Source organism: Pleurodeles waltl, chromosome 1_2 (assembly GCF_031143425.1).
Source record: "Pleurodeles waltl isolate 20211129_DDA chromosome 1_2, aPleWal1.hap1.20221129, whole genome shotgun sequence".
NCBI lineage: Eukaryota > Metazoa > Chordata > Amphibia > Caudata > Salamandridae > Pleurodeles > Pleurodeles waltl.
The window spans coordinates 75,090,516-75,111,656 of record NC_090437.1 but is presented as its reverse complement, the minus strand read 5'-3'; the positions used below and the strand labels follow the sequence as shown (position 1 = coordinate 75,111,656).

Below are 21,141 nucleotides of genomic sequence, written 5' to 3'. Positions count from 1 at the left end.
GTTAAGATTACTGGTTATTGCATTTGATTTTTACTAAATTATCATTTAATCATGTTTCATTTAAATGTTCAATAAGAACATTTGTCTGATAACTTAAACTTTGAATTGATTTGAAAGGGGTAGTCGTGATACAGGAGCTAGAAGAATATAAAATCCAAAGTAAAACCAATGAAACCTTCAACCATATTTAAGGCACTCCCTCTTAAAACTGAACTGCCAACATTTATTATATGCACACTACTTAAAGAAAGTTTCTCTAAGCACCACTTTGCTTCCCATATCGCATTATTAGCTACTGTGGGAAAAACAATGAAGCAACCGTAGTGCCCCAAAAATTAGGCATCCATAGCTTTAGTGCTTCTTCTGTGTGAAAAACAGAACTGAACCAGAATGAATAATCATCCACACTTCTAAATACCTGGAAGATCTCTGTTCAGGTTTTCAACTCTCTTTACCAATGTAGGAACTTTCAGTTTTTTACCATGCTGGTGTAGGGGTGTCTCAACCTTTTGCACTCTTGGTAGCAGAGTTGGAAGGCACATTCCCATATATCACCTTCTGTGTTGCTCCCTCCTCCTCCCTTGATGGAATCTAAACTACCTCTCTTTGTCCACGCCCTTTTCTGATACAGCCTTATTTCTTCTGCCGTTTTACCCTCTGCAGCAGTGTCGGCAGCAGCGTCAGCCACCGTGGAATCAGTGTGTGTTCTGGCCATGAACAACAAAATGCCTGCTTGAGAACTCTAGACTTCCTTGAATGTAGTGGAGGTCTGTGAGTGAGGTTCCCACTGCTGTGGTTTCATCTGTGGCTCCCATTCCTGCAGCTTAATCTGAGGCATCTAAACTGTGGTGTGCAATGGCAGATATGACAATTAAAATTATTAATGAATGTTTATGTATGTTGAATAATAAAAAAATGTAGAAATAAATAAAAATAATGTACACGTTTGAAAATGTGCCTTCGGAGAGCAATCACCAAGATTCACAAATGAACTAATAAAATGAATAACATGTATGAAATATAGAAAAACCTATTGAATAATGTAGTAGTATGTCATATTGAGATATATAATGTATGTTTTGCAACATATTGTAAAGTTAACTTAGCCAAAGTTGTGGCCTAGTCTTGCCAGGCCTCATGCGGAAGCTGCATTATTAACGCAATGTAGAGAAGCTAATGTGCTGAACTGACCATGAACCGCTGATTGTTTAATGGAGACACTGACTGGAGAAGAAGATGCAACATTTTTTATACCTGACGAGCCGGATGATGAGAACATCGCAAGGTGAACCAATCAGCAATCACGTCCGCGAGCCTGCACATAAGGGCCAATTCAATAATGCCCCATCTCCTGAGTTCATCCTGAGCCCAACAACTGAAACAGTAACCTCACATGTATGAGTGGAAGCAGTGCAAATGTAGCAAGTGGTAATGTCCCTGAAAACAACTAGGTAAAAAAACAATAACACACTAATATTAAAAATGAATAGCACACGCTCATATGCTTAGGAATCTCAAGGTAGCGAGATGGCAGTCTCGTAGAGTGGGAAAGGATGCTCCCATTTAGGTGCTATCCAGGAGAAATGCTCTATTCCTCCTTTCTTTTAAGACTTTGCATGTGTGCTGCACTATATATCACACATAGAAAGTAGGAAAAGTTTTAAAGTTAGTCTAAGCATAGTATTTTGTACTGGAAGGGTATCCTTCCAATCCAGATACCCTTGCACTATGGTGCAAAGTGTTGCTCGTGGACACGGCTGCCTGATTGTGCACTGGCGCTAGGGAGAGCGGAGGAGAGTGCCATATCTTTGTAGATGTGGCACTCTCCTGTTCTCTCCTCAGCGTTTTTTGCTGGTGCACTGTGCTGCATGAGAATTTGGCATATAGACCCCCCAGGGTCAAGGATGATCTCGACACATGAACTATCACTATAGAGGTCGCCGCTAACCGAGTTGGACTTAGTCATTAACAGACGTATCCCATTAACCCTTTAAATATTGAAAGCATTGCTAGGCTATATCAATATATAAGGTCTCCATTTTAATCATTTTTGTTTGCAGTTTGTACGTTAAGATATTTTTACATTATTGATTCATGGTAAAGGCTGACACAAAATCAGAATGTACATATATGTTTAGTTAACAATGACAACTCTTCCATGATTTTTCTACTTAGAAGACTTTTAAATGAACACTTATGATTCACATAACAGCTCTGTTGTTTTTATAAAGGTAATACGAGCTGTTACTTCTAAAAGAGTACGCATAGCATGGGTGGAAATAACTGTAACGCAAGGACTAACCCATGACACCTTAGATAAGTAATTACGTAGTTAGTGGATGTGCAATGAAATCATTTTTTAATTATGCCCCGCACCAGCGACAAAGCTGTGAAATGAGCTGTATAAATAGGACAAAATAAATCGAGCACATTTAGTGAACAGGACAGGGCCATACGTGCTAACCATATTGATTTAGGCGGTAGGCACCAGCGCTTGCTTCAGCTGTACCACCCACGGACCCTACCTTTGCATCATACCGCTCTTAATGCCCAACAGAACATCACACAGCAACTACTCCCACGTGCAGTGAAAGTAACCCAGACGAGCTGCTGTGCAGCCCAGCAGAGGCTGCCTGAGAATCAGCACAGCCTGCCCCGCGAGTATTTAAGGACAGTAGTTCAAATGTAGCTCGTTTAGATGGCTGTGTTGCCCCTCGACCTTACAATTACGCTGATGAGCCTGATGAATTTTATTCATATATTGCTATGAGTCTTTGAAGCATCAGCATTCAGCTGGCAACATATTTTGTGCTGCAAATAATGTGATGCACCTGAATTAAGCCGTTATTTTCCCAAACAATCATGTTACTAATGAGTGTTTTAACTCAATTCTCAATTCAGTTTAAATTTGGCCTATTACTATTTGCTTCCAAATGTTTTCCATCTTGATTACTATTCTGGTATCGTTCAACAGTGAAGCGTCGCGCCTTGTCTGTAGCTCTCTACCCTGCAGTATAAAGCTGCTCCTGTAGGGAAATATGGATGCTCAGGCGAGAGAGGCAGTGGAAGGGAGATGGCCCTCTGGCACAAACATGACAGACGTCCTGCCTTCTTATTACAAGTGCCATGGGATGTAATGCACTAAGTTGAACAGGATAGCCATCAGGTTTGTGACAGACTAACCGGTGCACCAAACTCTAAATCAGGCCAATAGTTTGTTTTTAAAAATCCTCTCACTTTGGAGTCAAAAACGAAAAGCAAACATCAATCTCCCTTTTTAAGAGACTAGCGAGTGTTTTGGCAGTAATTTCTCAAGAACATAGCTTGACATTTGATCTCTGTCCTCGAAGCACAGCAAATGTGACAAGGTAAAAAAAAATGTAAAGGCATCTTTATTGCTCATTTACCCTCTGAATTCCAGCATATATATTTTGGGGGTGCTGCAACACCCTCCCCAATCCCCTACTTCCAGCACATATCCTTGCTTTTTTATTTACTAAGTGAGTGCAATTTGTCCGAACATTAAACGACTGAGTTATCTTAACTCCCGAATTTTCTGCCTAAGTATTTGAAAGACCATTAAATGGACTGAGGCAGTGCTGAGCTCTGTTACACAAGCTTTTAAAGCACCTAGGTCAAAGATCAACTCAAATGATGTCATCATTATCCTAATTGCCATTTTAGGAGCCTTTCCTCTGTTGGCCCTGTGGTTGAAGTGTTGACAGGAGTGCTTTCAATGACAAGGCAAAGGATCTGTATGTCCAATGACAAACAATGTCTTTGTGGCATGATCAATTAGCTGACATTTCTTTACATTTTTCAAACCCCTAAAGAGGGTATTTATTTGTCAGAAATGTAAAACATTGTCTATGATGCACTAGGAGAATGCTGGTTTTATTGCATGGGATTGTTTTTAAGCAGAGAAAAGCAATATTAGAAGTCCCACTCTAGTTAGGCCGGGACGTGCAATGCTGCATAGAGCATCTCTACATGAGACAGGGCACCCTGTGGTGAAAGGATATGGCATCCACCAATTTTTGCCAGATGCCTCCAGACCACTCATCTCTAAATGGAACCATTTGTAAGATTCACTGTCCTCCTTTTGCTGTCTTTAACTAAGCACAAAACAAAGCCGACTATAGAAATATTTCAGAATCCAAATGAATATATTGTGCTACAGTCTCACCTTTAGAATGTATGATAGCAGCTGATATGGCTATGAAATTAAACTAAACATAAAATTATAAAATTTTATACAACAAGGATTAAAGTGGGTGTAATGAACTGATTCCTTTGCCCCAAAATGGAATGTTCATTAAATGTGGAGCACTCGTGACACAGTTTCCAACAAAACATTAGTGATCATTAAAATCAACAAACACAAAAATTAAGAAAATGCTAAGCTATAAACAAGGCATTTTTAATTCTTTAACTCCTCTTGGGATGCCCATTTTCTCAATTACTTAAATGGGTATTGAAGACATGGTGTACAAACAGGTATATAGGCATTGTATTTCTACAGATACTCTTTAGATACCACTTACCAACAAGCAGTATAGAGAAATCCCAAAATGGATCCCACCATTCTGGAGCTAGTTGACAAGCAGGCAAAGAAAGGGTAGTAGGAGAAGCCCACTTCAAGCCCAGCCAGGAGGAGCACAACCGCTAAAAGAAAAGCAAAGATCGGCTCACATCACACATTCAAATATAAAATAATGTGATGAAGAGGCAAAATGCAAAACATGTAGGTTCAATTCATAACGTGCAATTCACATATCCATTGTAAAAAACAAACCCCACACACAATCAAAACAAACACACTTATTAAGAAAGTACTCAAACTGAGGATTATGTACCATCATAGTGTATCATTTATAAAATAAAATCTGTAAGTCACACCACACAAAAGCATCTCAATTAGAAGCACAACTGCCATGACTGAAAACATTGAAATAAATATGCAGCGAATGTAAAACCTTTCAAGTTATTCCAAATACTTTTGCTGTGCCATCATACATTTGGCTAAAGAAAAAACACAATTCTAACATGGGGACTGGATTGTGACTCTTTGAGAGGGGGGCTCCTGCTACTTATTAAACACAGCAAAAACGAAAAATTCTAAATTACAGTTGTTTTGTTGCTCAATTTATTACACAAGCCTCATTTTGGTACACAAAAATTACTCTGTCAACCTACACTCCCAGCCTGAGGGGTTTCCAAGGTCACCAGGAGGGAATGCCAGACATTAGACCAATAGGCTTTACCCATTTGGATCAACTGTAGTCCTCCAAATGTGTTAAAGTGTGCCAAAACATTAGTAAATGATTTGAAAAAGTTTTTGTATCTGCCATACATAAATCCCACATCAACTTTAAATCAAATTGGATTCTAAGAAATTTTAATTGATTTACTGCAGTTAGATTGGAGCCTAAAATATGTCATTTCCTAGTCTGCTTTTGGGACCAAGTACCAGATGAAGAGTTTTTTTTCTAAATTCTAAATTGATTTTACCTGGTTGACTGAGTCATATGAAGCCAGAAGATTAAAAATCTATTGTTGTCCATTTGGAGTGTTATCTAACCTGACTAAATCATTGGCATGCAAATGTCTATATTTAGGTTGGGCCTAATTTTGTGGGTAAAACATTGTACAGGGTGTGATACCAAAACATTTAAGAAGGTCTTAAAAAGGATGGGAGCCAACATATATATACGCAAGTCTGCCTCACTCCTGATCATCTGGGATTAGGATGTGCCACATATTTACTCCTATGTTTACATGTCATAGTCCAGATGTTAATTTAAAGAAACCAGAGGGAGGGGGCAGTCCAATTTTATTGAATATCTCCACTTCAATGATATATTGATGATATAAAAAGCTTTCCTGAAGTCCATGAACACATAATATAGACATATCATATTTCTTTTCAATGATTCTTGTGCTCAGAGTGCAAATACCACCATATCTACTGTGGACTGTGGACATCCACTTATGAAATCACACCTGCAAATGAAGAAGGATTGCCATACAGTCCAGCCAGTTATTCAATTTACTAAGAATGTGGCTAGGAAATATCTTAGAAGGTGGACTTAAGACTGTCATATACAATAATCACAATGATTTTAGTGCTTCCCTTTTAAAAATGGAAAACAGTTATGAATTGCTTCTTGTAACTGGAATACGAGTAGAGATCAAAGTACTGTTGTCCAACAAGTGAAGTAAATTTTCAAAACGTCTGGGCTCATTCCATTGGGATACTATGCCTATGATGCTTTGTTTTTTTATATAATTGAATGTACATATGGGATATTTGGAGATCGGGATAAATCAACCTTCTTTTTACCCATAAGAGTGCACCCAGTATGTTATGTGGGCTGTTTTAGTACTCAGATATTTAACCCAAGCCTCCTAATTAACTTGAAGTTCAGTGGAATCTCTGGGTGTTAAATGAATATTTCTAGCAACTACCATGCAAAAGCTCCTAACATTATTAATTTTGGTGCCAGCATAGCTTCCGACATTTCCTTTGAGTATTACTTTTTCTGTACTTTATAAGATATTTGAGAGATTGATGCTTTTATCTAAGTCTTCAATCAGTCACTCTCTTGAAGTCAAATAAAGGTCTATGTAGTGACAATATTTCTAGATGTTAATGCACCATTCTTAGATCTGATGAGATACGGCAGAAAACAGTCAAAACTGTGAACCTTTGAAGACCCATTCTCCTGTGGAAAATAGGGATTTGGATTGGAGAGAAAAAAAAGCATAGGGCTCCTCTAACCTGGTCTCAATTCGAATTCCAAAGCCAAACTCTTTGATGTTTTGATATGGTACAAGTACCCCAATTAAGGCATCTCTTTAAGAATTACATGCAACAATTTGTTAAGGAGCATGAAATCATTGAGGGATAAAGAAAATACTGTTTTAACTGATCCTTACACTATTGGCTTACCAAAAGCTCCAGTAATAGTTCCTGTGCTGACCACTTCAGACATGAGTTCCTCAAGAAAAGCCTCTCAATCTTAGGAGCACCAGCACACACACAGGTACAGAGCACTGAACAAATTATTAACATAAACATCAAGGGAGGTCTAGGAACAGTGAAAGTATTCACAATCTCTAAATGCCGAAATCACTAGTAAGAGGGAAACTGGGAGAAGATAGGGAAGATATGGAAAAGTCCTGTGCCGCCAAACAGTGGATACACTAATGACTATGGAAAGCTCTACAACCAGTGTTCTGCCAGCCCAGCCTCTAGAAGCCTTTCAGCCACTTTTATTCACCTAGTGCCTATTTCTGTAGCCTATGTTGTTTCCTTGTCATGTGAAGTCCTGAGCGATGTATGTCCATCTCTGGTTTTCTGTCCTTTTGCCTTCCTGCCTGAAATGTGAAGATCTTGACAGTCTCCTCTGCAACAGACAGCATGAACAATCCAGTCATTTTCTGAACCCCTCTGTGGTTCTGTTACAGAACTATCCTTCTCAGAAATGGTGGTCATAGTATGTAGTGATTTATTATAGTGGGGTATGGTATCTTGAACGTCATCATCGCTCATTTTTCCCACAGGATGTTTATTTCCAGAGTTAGTATTCTCATTTGTACGAAGACAACAGCTTAACAATAAAGGAGAGAAAACAAAGCACAAAAGGCAGAGGTAAACAATTACTTAAGCGCTAACCATAGACATGAAAATCATAACAGCCAGAAAAAAACAACATCAACAGTGGTGTAATCTATTACAGATCGAGAACTCTGACTGCAACATGTTTGCACTGCCAGAGAGTTCCTAGCAAGGACCTATTAAGAAGGGACAAATTATGTCCTTCTGAAAATGCTAGGCCAAGATGATTACACTGATGATGTTCAAATTTAGAGGCACTTGTATGGGATACAGAATCCACTTCTCTGACAATTATAGTTACGTTTTTTGACATGGGAATTTTAACAATGAAGTCTCCAATCCATATACAGGAGTCATCCCTGCATGGGGATGACAGGTGTTGCATAAATTGGTAAACTAGAAGCCCCACCCACCCAAGGACCTACTTCATGCAGGAAGCAGCAGTACCACACTAGTAGGCTCCTAAGCACCAAGCCAGCCACTTGCCTGTGACCTCCAGTTCCTGCTTGTCCCAACCTGATTCAGTTGCTGTTGTTTGACCAAGTGAGACAGCTGTTGCATGGGTTTTCCCACCTGGGTTTCCCATTCACTGTTCTTCCCGCAACAGGAGTCCCGCCCACCCCAGGGCCAACCTAATACAGGCTGCAGCGTGACTATACAGTGGGTGCATGCACTGGGTGCATTCGGCGTGCCAGCAGTAAGCCTGTCTACGACTGTCAGTGCCTGGACCACACCCAGCGCCACAAACCCTGGCCCTCCTGCTCCAACAGATACATCATCGCAGAGCTCAACACCTTCAACCCCAGACACCACAACAAAGACTGCCACCGTGCCAACCCATGCTCCATAGTAGGTCCTTTCACCTGCACGTACTGCCACTTTACCTGCCACAGCACACACACAAGCCCACTGACCAACCCCACACCGAACACACCACAGACAAGTCCTGAAAAAAACACCAACTTGCATGTGCCCTTCTCAACATATCTTATGGTGTTGATCCCAAAATACGGTGCTATAGACGCACTGGACTATTTACAAAGGCAACTTACACTTAAATTGGAATTTGCTCTTACACTTCTGAGTAAATGTGCCACGTCTGGCTACAAAATCAAACTGTAAAGTTACTCTAAACTGTGGACTTTCACATCACCTCCTGGAAAAGGAGGTGTAGCCACATTTATAAGCCAAGTTAATACTACCAAAAAGAAACAATAGTAAGTCCAGCACCACACATGGCCAACCACTGATACTTCAGTACCTTCTAATAGAAAATAATGAAACATAACCTTTAAATAAAACCTTGTGGGAAATTATGTTGGAATACATTAAAATATTTTAAATATTTTAAAATATATATACATATAATTTAATGTTAATATATATGTATGCATAAAAATTAAAATATTTATTACTTAAATATAAAATATTTTAACAACCTTTTTTAATGTATAACTTTGTGTAACATATGTTTTTATCCAAAATATCAATACATTACTTTAAAATAATTCTATACACCTATTTTAATAATTAATAAAGCATAATATTATTTTCCTTTAGGTAGGAACTTATTTTGTAATTTAAACTTTAAAAAAGTGTTTTATATAATTTAATATACTTTAAATAATTAAAGAAATACCAGTGGTTGGCCATGTGTGGTGCTGGAGCTTCGAGCTGGAATCATCTTCTACTATTTTGGTTCCATTTTTGACTGTAGTATCTTTAGAAGTGCAGTTTGTAAAAAGCAATGAACTTACTCTTGTGGGTGACTGGATGTCCCTCCCTAAACCCCTTCCTAATCCTCCCTAAACTCCTGCTTACACCTCCCAAAACCCCTCCATGTATAATAACTATGCCCTTTTTCTAGCCACTCCCCATGTTACCTCTCATGGTTACTAATAAGTTGTAAAATTTGTATGTGTTAAGATCTCTCCAACAGAAAAGATAGGTGAGGCGGAGATTTAAACTAGTAGGTTTATAAATAGCACACTAAGGGGGTCATTCCGACCCCGGCGGTCAAGGACCGCCGGGGCCGGGGATGCGGGAGCACCGCCAACAGGCTGGCGGTGCTCCTCAGGACATTCTGACCGCGGCGGTTCAGCCGTGGTCAGAACAGGAAAACCGGCGGTCTTTCGCCGGTTTTCCACTGTCCTGCAGAATCCTCGCGCCATGGGGATTCTGACACCCCATACCGCCATCCTGTTCCTGGCGGGTCGCCCGCCAGGAACAGGATGGCGGTATGGGGTGTTGTGGGGCCCCTGGGGGCCCCTGCAGTGCCCATGCCAATGGCATGGGCACTGCAGGGGCCCCCGTAAGAGGGCCCCACTTTGTATTTCAGTGTCTGCTTTGCAGACACTGAAATACGCGACGGTGCCACTGCACCCGTCGCACATACCCACTCCGCCGGCTCCATTTGGAGCCGGCTTCCTCGTGGGGAGGGGTTTCCCGCTGGGCTGGCGGGCGGCCTTCTGGCGGTCGCCCGCCAGCCCAGCGGGAAAGCCAGAATGGCCTCCGCGGTCTTTCGACCGCGGAGCGGCCATATGGTAGCTCCCTCCAGGCAGGCGGCTCCCGCCGCCCGCGGGGGTCAGAATGACCCCCTAAATGTAGTACAAAATGCAGTTTGTTAATAGGCCCTATAATTTTCAGGTTACCTCCAGTTATGCTAATTGACCACATCAAAATAATATGTGCCATCGAAGCAGCTTATAAATGCTTTAGGCTTAGAAAGATATTACCCCCATATGTGGGCAACTGCTCAAAATGCAAACTCGACAAAACACAAAATCAGTTTATCAATTACTTTAGACATTTATAAGGAAACACAAACCTTCAAAGTCGCAACCAATACAAGATACCACATGCACAGATGCACACAACCACACAGTGTCCACAAGTACGCCAGAAAATGGAAAACCAACATAGTTACAAGAGCTTTACAAAGCAATACATTGAAATTTCACATTTCCTCATTTGAAATTGGAGGACCTAGCAGATCTTGGAAAGATGACCTTACAGTTAACTAATGGAGCATGAGTTATGTTTCAAATGACAAAATATGCACAGATAACCTGTTTCCTGAAGCATCTTGCACATCTAAGTTGAATATATACATGCAGTACAGCCACTTTTGCGATTCAGACAAGTGCTTTAACACCCGTGAAACGTTTCCTCATATCTATTTCTTTTTGTGAATTAGTCTTGTCCCAGGTCCTGGACAGGAGTGACTTGAAAGCTGGGAACACCCAAACCATAGTTGTTTTTGCCATTCTAAAGCATTTCCAAGGCCCATTTCCACCATGAAAAAAGCTTGGAGATGTACTTTTGTGAAAGGCAGTAGTAAACCAGCTAAGAAACTGATTCCCCCATAAGGGTACCATTATGAGCTGACTTGGCATTGTTCAAAGACAGCATTTACACAGGCACACATTCAAATAGGCCTCATGTTGTGCCCACAAAACATTGTATATGGAAGGAACAGCTTAGGTGGTTGGCGACTGACTATAAATTTCTTCAGTTTCCACACAGAAATGCTTGCCCAAATACATTGAAAACATCCCACTCCAGCTGCATCTTCACTTCCCCATTCCATTGCTTTTATTCTTCTCTGTCCTTGCGCAATGGCCTCCACTTACTGTGCTGGGCTCGGGCCCCTTTACACCCACATCAGCCACATTGAGAAGAATCACTCCCTGATCTTTTGCTTGTCCATGAACTTGTTAAGTGATGGAGAAGATGTCCTGTTTGACGCAGGGCACACATGTGGATCAATAGAGCCCACTTTATGTTGCTGAATGGGTCAACCGCTGTTGGACTTGGTGGGACGTTTAGTGACCTTTAGCTAGCAAAATGGCCAGATGGAGCATGCTAGTAGGCTCACACATGCCCCTCCTTATGAGGATCTGTAAGACATTCCTTTGAAACTTATGTCGTATATGTTGATGTTTGTTTCTCACTGCAGTGACCTCGTTGAGGTGATTATGGACTCTGCATCTCTTGTGCCTTATTTGCATGTCCTATCAAATCATTTGATCCTACGGTCTGATCTGGTTTTGTGATTTTTGTTCATTGTTCTGTCCCTTTTTTATTTAGGTGAGGAGTTGGTCCTATTGCCTGATTCAATGGAAGGATTGTCTGTTGCTCTTCTGGGTGTGGATGTGACTAGAGGTGTTTTCATGTGCATTTAGCATACCTCTGGACAAAGGACCTGTGGAGCGCTCTTTGTAAATGTTGGTCCTGTTAAAAACATCTGCAAACAGCTACAGCAACCGAGAGTCTGTTGAGGTTCACTCTCATTTTCAAAGCTTATGAGTTGACTGAAACATTGCTCTGCACAGTATCCTGTGTCCTACCCAATAGATTGAAGCATCTGGAGCTTGGGCACTTGGAATTTCCTTGTTGGATGTCTGTTGTGCAGCTACATAGGTCGCCCCTTTGTCTACTGTTCAACATTATAGCTTGCAGGTTGCTGGTTAGGCAGCCATGGTGGTGGGCATGCTGTCCTGGCTACCTCTAGTTCACAACCTATCTGTGCTGCTTAATAAAATTATTTGTGCTGTATTCGACAAGGCATGTCTTTTTGTTTGGGGGCACGTCTGAATCTTGTTTGATATTTCCTGACTTAGTAAATAATACAACAATGAAGTGGCAATACGTCAGTAATCACTGGATTATGTTAAAGCACACATGGAAGCAGAGGTCAGTATTATTATGGACCTTTTTCAGAGTGTTGTGGGGCAAAGGAGTTAAAATCAAATTCACATTAACAATTCTGTGAAGCCCTTTTGGCTGTACAAAAAGAACCAGGAATCGATATTGAAGTTTAGTAGATTGATTTCAAGTTAGTAATCACTCCAATATAGGAGCATATCAAAATCAAATTGAAAAGATACAAAATCAGAATCGGTAAGCTGAAATGACGAAACAAGTTCAGTCTCCTCAGTCTAAGGCATACAAAAGTTACAGTCACAGCTACGCAAAAATTAAGAAATAAGAATTGCCATGCTATGGAAGGATTCAGGTATTTTCTTCTCAGGAAAATGAAAATAAAAATAAAGACATCTAGTTAAGGTTTAAGAGTTTTGGGACAAAGCAAAATAGGTGCCAGCATTGATAAACTTCAGTAGAAGTCTTCAGAAAAATAAAGGATCCAATGTTAGCATGAAGCTATACACTGTAAGGACAAGGGGTCTAAGAGGTCTGCACCTCTTGGAGTCTTAAATGATTCTGCAATTTCTCTCACAGTGTGAACAACTAAACTAATGTGGAAAGTTCCAGGATAATCCGAATCTTCTGAGTATGTCATCCAATGCCCTAATATTTCTCCTTCTCATGGAGCACACTTGCAATATGGAGAGATTTTCCATCCCATGGACCATTAACTACCAAATCAACCTTGAGCGCCTTATTCCCAGATGGTCAAAGAACAGGAGGTACACCTATTACCCACTTTGAGCTAAGGTCTTCTTGCTCAGCCTTTCTGACTCTAATACACACTAGTCCTCAATTCCCTCCCACTGGTGTTGGCCTCACATTTACTCCTACATTTGCTGGTGCGGAAGGCACTGCTAAACCTTCATTTAGGAATGCACCACTCATTCCTCCAAATTGTGTCTCGTTGTATGGCGGTGGAAATGTTGACAACAATGCATCCAATATGTAATTGCTAGAATCACCGCTACTATCTTCATCCATATATTTTCTGTATCCTTCAGCATTCCCTCTTTCTGTGCTCTCGACTTTCCTTTCTCCTTACCCATCTCTTCGCTTGTTAATGCTGGGTACAATCTAGCTCCTTCCATCATGTCAGTTCTACATCTCTTTTTTTCTGCATCCCATCTAGCATCTGCATCAGTACGCACTTCTTTTTTAACCTTTCCCTGAAAATTTTCTCTATGTTTAGCTTGTGGTACACCTTCCCAAGCATTAAGGCCCATATTTATACTTTTTTAGCGCCGCATTTGTGTCATTTTGTGACGCAAAAGCTGCGCAAAATTACAAAATATAATTGGATTTTGCAAGTTTGCGCCGCTTTTGCATCAAAAAGCGTCGCAAATGCGGCACTAAAAAAGTATAAATATGGGCCTAAGTGTTTTATACTGTGTGGGTCCAGGTCTTGGTTTTGCCTCATAAAGTATCCTCCTCACGTTCTCAATAATTCACAAATTAAATGTGCCATAGCATGGAAACCTCAATGCATCTTCTTTCTCTGTGATTGTATCCCATTGATTCAGCCAAATACAGAGTGAAGACCCACATTTATAGCTATATATTGATCTGGCGCATCTTAGGCAGTGCCTTTCCCCCTACCCAGACAGGTATCTGCACATCTTCTCTCAACAAGTCATGTAAAACTCTAAAACAATTCATCTTTCACAACAATTTTCAACAATTTGCAATTTGAAATCAACTAAGAATCAAATCTAAAGCTTCACTCACAATTCCTGTCCAACAATAGCCGCCAATAGCGCTCAACACTTTGTGAAGTGAACGACCAATACCAGCATGATTCAACACCAACCAACGTATGCCAGCGCTGCACAATGTGTTGTCGGCCTGTCTCTTCACAGTGGCTCACCCTCCTTAACAATTTTCACGAGCCTACTCTTCTCAATACTAAAGACATGCAGAGCAACTTCAAAAGCAAATTCAACAAACAACTTTGCCTGCTCCATTAAAGAAATGAAAGTAATCAATCACACAAGAAACAATTTAGACAGGCACTTTCTAACTCACTCTGACACGCTTTTTAATAAAACCTCGACCTGCGGGGAATCACTCGAATTGATGTAGTGGTTTCCTGTGCACTAGGACTCCCCCACACCAATTACGCCTCACTTACATGCAAAGATATATGTCCTATCTCAGTTGTGCCGTTGACGACGTCTCACAACAAGCATCGTCAAGCGTAGCAGACAAATACAATATATTGTCTTCTACACTTTTTAATACTATCCTGGGCTCTTAGGCCACGTCAGACCTTATAGCAACTTCAACTTCCTTGCATCAAGTGCCACACTCTCAAAACAACTTAAATATTACTGCATCATATAACACAATCCTCTTCAACACTGCAAGCTAGACATACGCGACAACAACACACAACCATATTAATACTCACTCACCTCCTGTTACAATTCTCTCCTGAATGGCTGAAACTCCATCAGTCCTCTGACTTGAATCATGAGCTTTTGGGATATGGACTGGGTTTGGGCAACTAGAATTTGAGCGTTCTAACTCTCTGTTCCAACAACTGAACCATCCGACAAGCTGCCATCTTGTTAAAGCGTGCATGGAAACGGAGGTCAGTCTACATCACCAAATTAAGATTTACAATTCTGTGAAGCCCTTTTGGCTACACAAAAAGGACCAGGAATCAATATTGAAGTTTATTAGATTTATTTCAAGCTAGTTATCACTCCAGTATATGAATATAACAAAATCAGATTGTAAAAATACAAAATCAGAACCGCTAAGCTGAAATGCCAAACCAAGTTCAGTCTATTCAGTATACAGCATATAAATGTTACAGGCGCAGTGATGCAAAAACTAAGAAATAAGAATTGACCTTCAATGGAAGGAGTCAGATATCTTCTCAGGAAAAATAAAAATTTGAGACATCTACTTAAGGCTCTAAAAATAATAGAATCAGATTTAAGAGTTGCGGGACAAAGCAAGGTAGGTGTCAGCATTTATAGTCTTCACTAGAAGTCTTCAAAAAATTCAAGGGTCCAGTGTTAGCATGAAGCTATACACTGTAAGGACAAGGAGTCTAAGAAGTCTGCACCTCTCGGATTCTAAAAAGATTCTGCAATCTCTTCAACAATGTGAAAACTAAATGAACATTGAAGTTCCAGGAGCATCCGTATCTTCTGAACATGTCATCTGATAGCCAATTACTGCTCCTTCTCACAGAGCGTACTTGCAACAAGGAGAGATTCTCCCATCTCACGCACCCGTAACCACCAAATCAACCTTGAGCTCCTTCTTCCCAGACGGACAAACAGAAGGCACACCAGTTACCCAGTTTGTGCCAGGGTCTTCTTGCTCAGCCTTCATTTCTCTAATATAAAATACTCCTTTCACTACCTAAACAATGAAGAATGTGGGCCTACAAAGGAAAAATATGTGAAGCACAGAAAAAGCATTTTACATGTTAAAACGAGGGCCTACTCAGGCCAAATTAGCAAAACACCATTATGTCTAGTCTTCACTTCCTCATAACATTGCTCTCTCACGGCCAGATGTGGGTGAGTGTGGCATGTTTTATGGGCATGTTTCATAAAGTGATTCGTCTCTCTGAGGCTGACATGGTTGAAGATGGAAGGAGCCCAAGCAAGGATATGAAGCCAGTGAGGATGAACAGGGCTGTAATAAGGATTAGCTGAAGTTAATGTACAGCTTTTCAATTAATAATTCAACTAACTCCCAAAACGTTTTCAAGCACAGAGTTATGTGTTCTTTTAATGGGTGGTCAGTGAATTAACTAAACATTGAGGTAAATTAGTCACAAATTGTAAGTTAAAGTTTTAGATGCTTGGATGTTTAAAGGCGAGCAACTGTATTGTGATGATGACTGCAGAGTGATAATAGAAAAACAAAAACGTTGGACTGCTGCAACCCTGAGCAATTACCGATCACTGAGATTAATTCAAACATCCTAAACCAACACTTTTTTGATTTCCTAAAATAAATACAAAATATATTTATTGTCATAGAATTCATAAGTGTAGAAAGGACTGAATACATTAGTGAGGCAACGAAATGTGAAATTTAGCTTCCAGGGTCAGTGAGGGAAGAAAAGGCCAGATATGTCTGTGAAAGATGGCCTACCTTTTGCCCAACTAGGCACTTCAGATGGAGTGAATTCCTCCGAGAACAGGAACATGATCTTATTCGCTATGGCCCCAAACGCAAATCCAAGTGTCCAACGATTGTTGAATGCGCCAACAAAATCTAAGGGTCTGGCAAGGCGAGAGAACAGAAAGCATCTCTTAATCCCTTTGAGACTGAGATCATTACCAACAAACTGACTAAAGGTCGAGTTGGATATTAATGACGATAATGACTGTTAACTTTGTTTTAATTTTTACGTAAAAAAGTAAAAGAATGTTCAATTGAGATATTTTCTCAGCAGCAGCTTGCTTGGACGCTGTTACATTGAATCGCAAAATAACCAGCAAGTGATAGTTTGTTTTTAAATGTTTTATTGATATTGTCTCGGGGCACAGCGACAAGAGCTTGACAGTCTTTTAAAACCTTCCTGTCAGAATTTTTGCCCACTCCTCAGCCAGTTCCAGGAGTAAATCTGTGATAGCAACTACCACCTGTAAAGACAGAGGCAGAAATGTAGGTGCCAGAGATGCAAAGAGTCTAACTCCAGGGGAAGGTAGGCGATCATGATATCAGCTCGAGAGTGGTTCCTTTGGAGATTCAGGGCCATATTTACAAGAAAGTGGTGCATCACTAGTGATGCGCCACTTTTCTTGCCGCCCCCTTGCATCCCCTAACGCCACCATGGTAGCGCCGTATTTACAATACGGAGCACCATGGCGTATGTTAGGGGGAATAACGTCATTTTTTTTATGCTATTGTAATGCTATACTGGATTAGCGTCCAAAAAGATTAAACTAATCCAGTATAGTGCTAAGAGGTCCATTGAAATCAATGAGAGCCTCATTTTAACGCCTGTTTTAAGCAGGCGTTAAAAATTACGCTTAAAATGGCGCAATGGAATCTTGTAGATTCCATTGCACCATTTTCATCGACCCTCTAATGAGGGAACGCCCCCTTTGCACACATCATGCATATATTATGCATGATGCGGCGCAAAGGGTTTACAAGGTGGCGTTCGTGCCCCCTTGTAAATATGGCACTATGGTAGTGGCCCGTTAGCGTCACATTTGCGGAAATTGTTTGGCCGCAAATGTGGCGCTAAGGGGCACAAGGGCCTTGTGAATCTGGCCCTCAGTGGTTCACGTCTAGAATGGGTCCTGTGGTACAACTAATATCCACAATGTCCAAGTACTATGCCCCATTTTAACAAATTGTCAAACAATACGCTGCAAGAGATGGTTTGGCTCATGTAGATAGATAGCTAATAAATGAAAACAATAATGCACGATTGTTGTGTCAAGCACCATTACAACAAATAATGCTAATGTCCGTAGAGCAGTAGTTGATGACGTTGGCTTCAGAAGCCTGTAAGGCAGTTTTATCAATTTCATCCAGATAATTGTTTAAGATAAAAGTAGCCCACACCGAATTTAGGAAGCATGGCTCCGAGGCTTCCAAGTGAAGACTCCTTTGGAAACCCACAACCATAACTGATCTAATGCACAACCCACGTGAATTCATTTAGTTGCATGCATTTAGTCTTACTCCAAGGACCATCATGTCCTTGTAGATAAGTGTCTGTCTCAGTAGAAAGAGGAAAACCGATAAGAGGAAAGAAAGGTCTTTCTGTTACTGCTCACAGGTTGTGGTGCTCCGCTCCACATGTACAACAGAATGACCATACACTTCAAATACATTGCTGCTTAATCGCAGGGAGTTTATTCAAGGCATATCATATACAATTACTCTCAAAGATGTCATTTGTTATTATTTGTATTTTTCATACTGCTCCTACCCATTTTAATAATTTTCTCTTTGTTTCTAGCTGTGAATGAGCTCCCCAGTTGTTTCCAGACTGAGGACAAAACTCTACAATTTTCCGAGCCTCTGCAGGGTCTATAAAGAAGTGCCCTCTACCATAGAGATCAATTCGCTAAAATGCCAGGGGTAGCAGAAGTGACATCACGTGGCCTTTGACCTCTACTTTCTCTTACAGACACATACTCACATATGCACACAGATTCACACTTACACACAAACTCTCTCACATAAACACACTCTCACCAGCAAGCACGCACACACCATACATTTAAAAGCATTTTTACTTACCTCAGCTACCTGAAAGGGCATATTCAAGCTAATTGTACCCTTTTTGTTACAGTAATAGTGAATACTATTATTACAATTAATAGAAAGCAAAGAGAGCAAGTCCCAACTGACATCCATAAGAACGAGATGGCACTGTGTCCCTACCACTGAATTTGCCACCTCTAAGGTCAGGGGTCGCAAAGGCAGTTCCAGGGGTCACAAAGAGCAAGTCAGGGGTCGTAGCTGCGACCCCTGGAGACCCCTAAATGATGTCCATGCCCTCTCCCCTTTACTGATCTCCAAACTTCAGGGTTGATCATGACATACGTTAGCTGTCATTCCCTATGCACTATTGTGCCATCAGGGACAATAATTTAATTTTAAAAATAATTTGAACTTGGGAAATCCTTTGATAAAACTACTCTTTCTATTTTGAAATCCATTTAGAAAGTTAGGCTCTGGTCTAGGAGATGCAGAGGCAGTGTTACACAACAAGTTCTGACTCTGTTTGTTACATAGGGTCAACAACACAATCCAACAATTTGGATGAACCAGTACTACACAACATAAATATCTACTTCACTGTGAACAACTACCACTAAAAATGAAATACAATCATGCCCATGTGAATATATTAGTACTATATTTTGGACTCATATAAATACATTAATTAATAATGAGTTCACTTTTGTCCACAAAAACCATACAAATACACGACATACCAGAGTAAATTATCCGATTACTTTATGCTTACTATCCATTGTGTGAATAGTTATGCTGATATAGAATATGTTACATTAGTGGTGTTTGTATGGTGCCTTTAGTATGGCCTTGTGGTGGTGTTGGCCGCCTGAAGGGGTCTTTCAGCTTCTGTGGAGCTTTCCATTGCATATCAATCTATCACAACACCATGAAAGTCCCAAAAAGGGCACACTGCATTCACCCACTCTGCCAATCAAACACATCAAAGACTTATAATCTTGAATGTCCTTTATTTTACTTTTTTCGTTACACCTTGAGGTGTAAGGACATACATTGCACAATAAGAGTTCAGCTTTACCCAGCTCCTACCATGCACAACACCAAAACAATTCAAGCATAGGTCAGGCTGTAAACTAAGAACACCTAAAGAGTAGCATGCTAGCCATTAGCAATTTGCTTCAGAATCTTGTCAGGCTTATTGGGCACTGTAGGGCCCTCCCCAGCCTGGGTACCCACCAATGACTACACCACACATGGAGCTATGCATTACAAATCTTTATTGTTCAGCGTGTAACTGCGAACCCAACATTCTAAACCTGCATTCACTTCACCATGTTCAAAAATTTACTACATCATTCTACAGAGCTTATCATGATCCAAAAAGGTTCCATCATACATACTCACAAGGCACAACATCTCCCTGTCCGTTAAATAAAAAATTTAACTTTTTTACAACGTATTCACATTACAACGTTTCAATGAGCCTTCTTGGTGCTTTGATGACTTGTCCGGCTTGTGTATTTGGAAACTGGCAATCAGTAATCAGAGGGCTAATGATCTGCTTTGGTAATGTTGGAGCAACAGCAGTCTAGGCTTTTCTAACTGTACTCTCTGAACCAGTCTCTACATTTACATTAGTGTCCAATTAGAGTTGAGCCACATGTTTGAAGTGCAAGTAATCTTGGGTGATAGATTTTCCTGTTGGTTACAACATGAAATATCTTGGCATCAAAAGAAGCATCAGATTTACGTTGTCGGTTTTTCATCTGGTGTTGGTCCACTGAAGTACCTTTGTCATTATGGCTCTCCCGAACATCAACAATGCATGGCCTTCACATGTGGTCGAGTGAGAAGTCAACGTTAAGTTTGTTAAGTAGAATTCAGGACAGTCTTGAGGTTGAGCTTCTCTAATGTAGCATTCTGAACAACTTTCTAAAACATACTCATAAAATGTGGAACTAGGGCATTAGCCTTATGGTCAAAGAGGATTGCTCTTATGATGCTTCACATTAAGCAGATTGAGGAAGTCTCTGAATTCTCTGGTATTAAAAGGTAGGCCATTGTCAGTTTTCAAAATAGTAGGAATGCCCCATGTCTCAAAGATGCCATCTAATCTCTCAATGGCTCTGTCCTGAGTGATAGACGAGAGATCTTCAATTAATGGGAAGCAAGGGTATTGGTCCACAATCACCACCAGGTGATGTTCATTGTCAAGTGGACTCAAAAACTCAATAGCAATCGTTTCTCAGGCATGCTTTGGCAGCTCTGAAATATTCAAGGGGCGTTGAGTAGATTTCAGTGACAGACAGTTACATAGATGACAGGACAGGTTTTCAACTCTTTTTCAACTTGTTTATCAAGATGAGGAAACCTGGCTCGATCTCAGAGAGCTTGTTTAGTAGCAATGATTCCATGATGTCCTTCATGGGCCACTTCAGTTACTTGCTGTCGCAGACTCTCTGGAATGATGATTCTTGAAACCCTGTGGATAATTCTTTATTGTGTCACGGACAGTTCATCTTTGACATTTTTGTACTTCTTATACTCACTGTCACTGATAGGATGTTGAGTATGTCGATTCCATTTCTGACATTTAATAATATCTTTTAATTTTAATA

At 40.5% G+C, this 21,141-nt stretch overlaps 1 protein-coding gene across 1 annotated transcript in view; it reads right to left on the bottom strand.

The window, feature by feature from the left end:
* Positions 1-21,141, bottom strand: part of LOC138296986 (stimulated by retinoic acid gene 6 protein-like) — a 499,158-nt gene that overhangs the window by 336,245 nt on the left and 141,772 nt on the right. Inside the window, exons 4-5 of the mRNA XM_069236505.1 lie at positions 16,451-16,581; positions 4,545-4,665 (exon numbers count right to left, since the gene is read on the bottom strand). Coding sequence (XP_069092606.1) covers positions 4,545-4,665; positions 16,451-16,581 — 252 coding nt within the window. The remainder of the gene's footprint in view (positions 1-4,544; positions 4,666-16,450; positions 16,582-21,141) is intronic.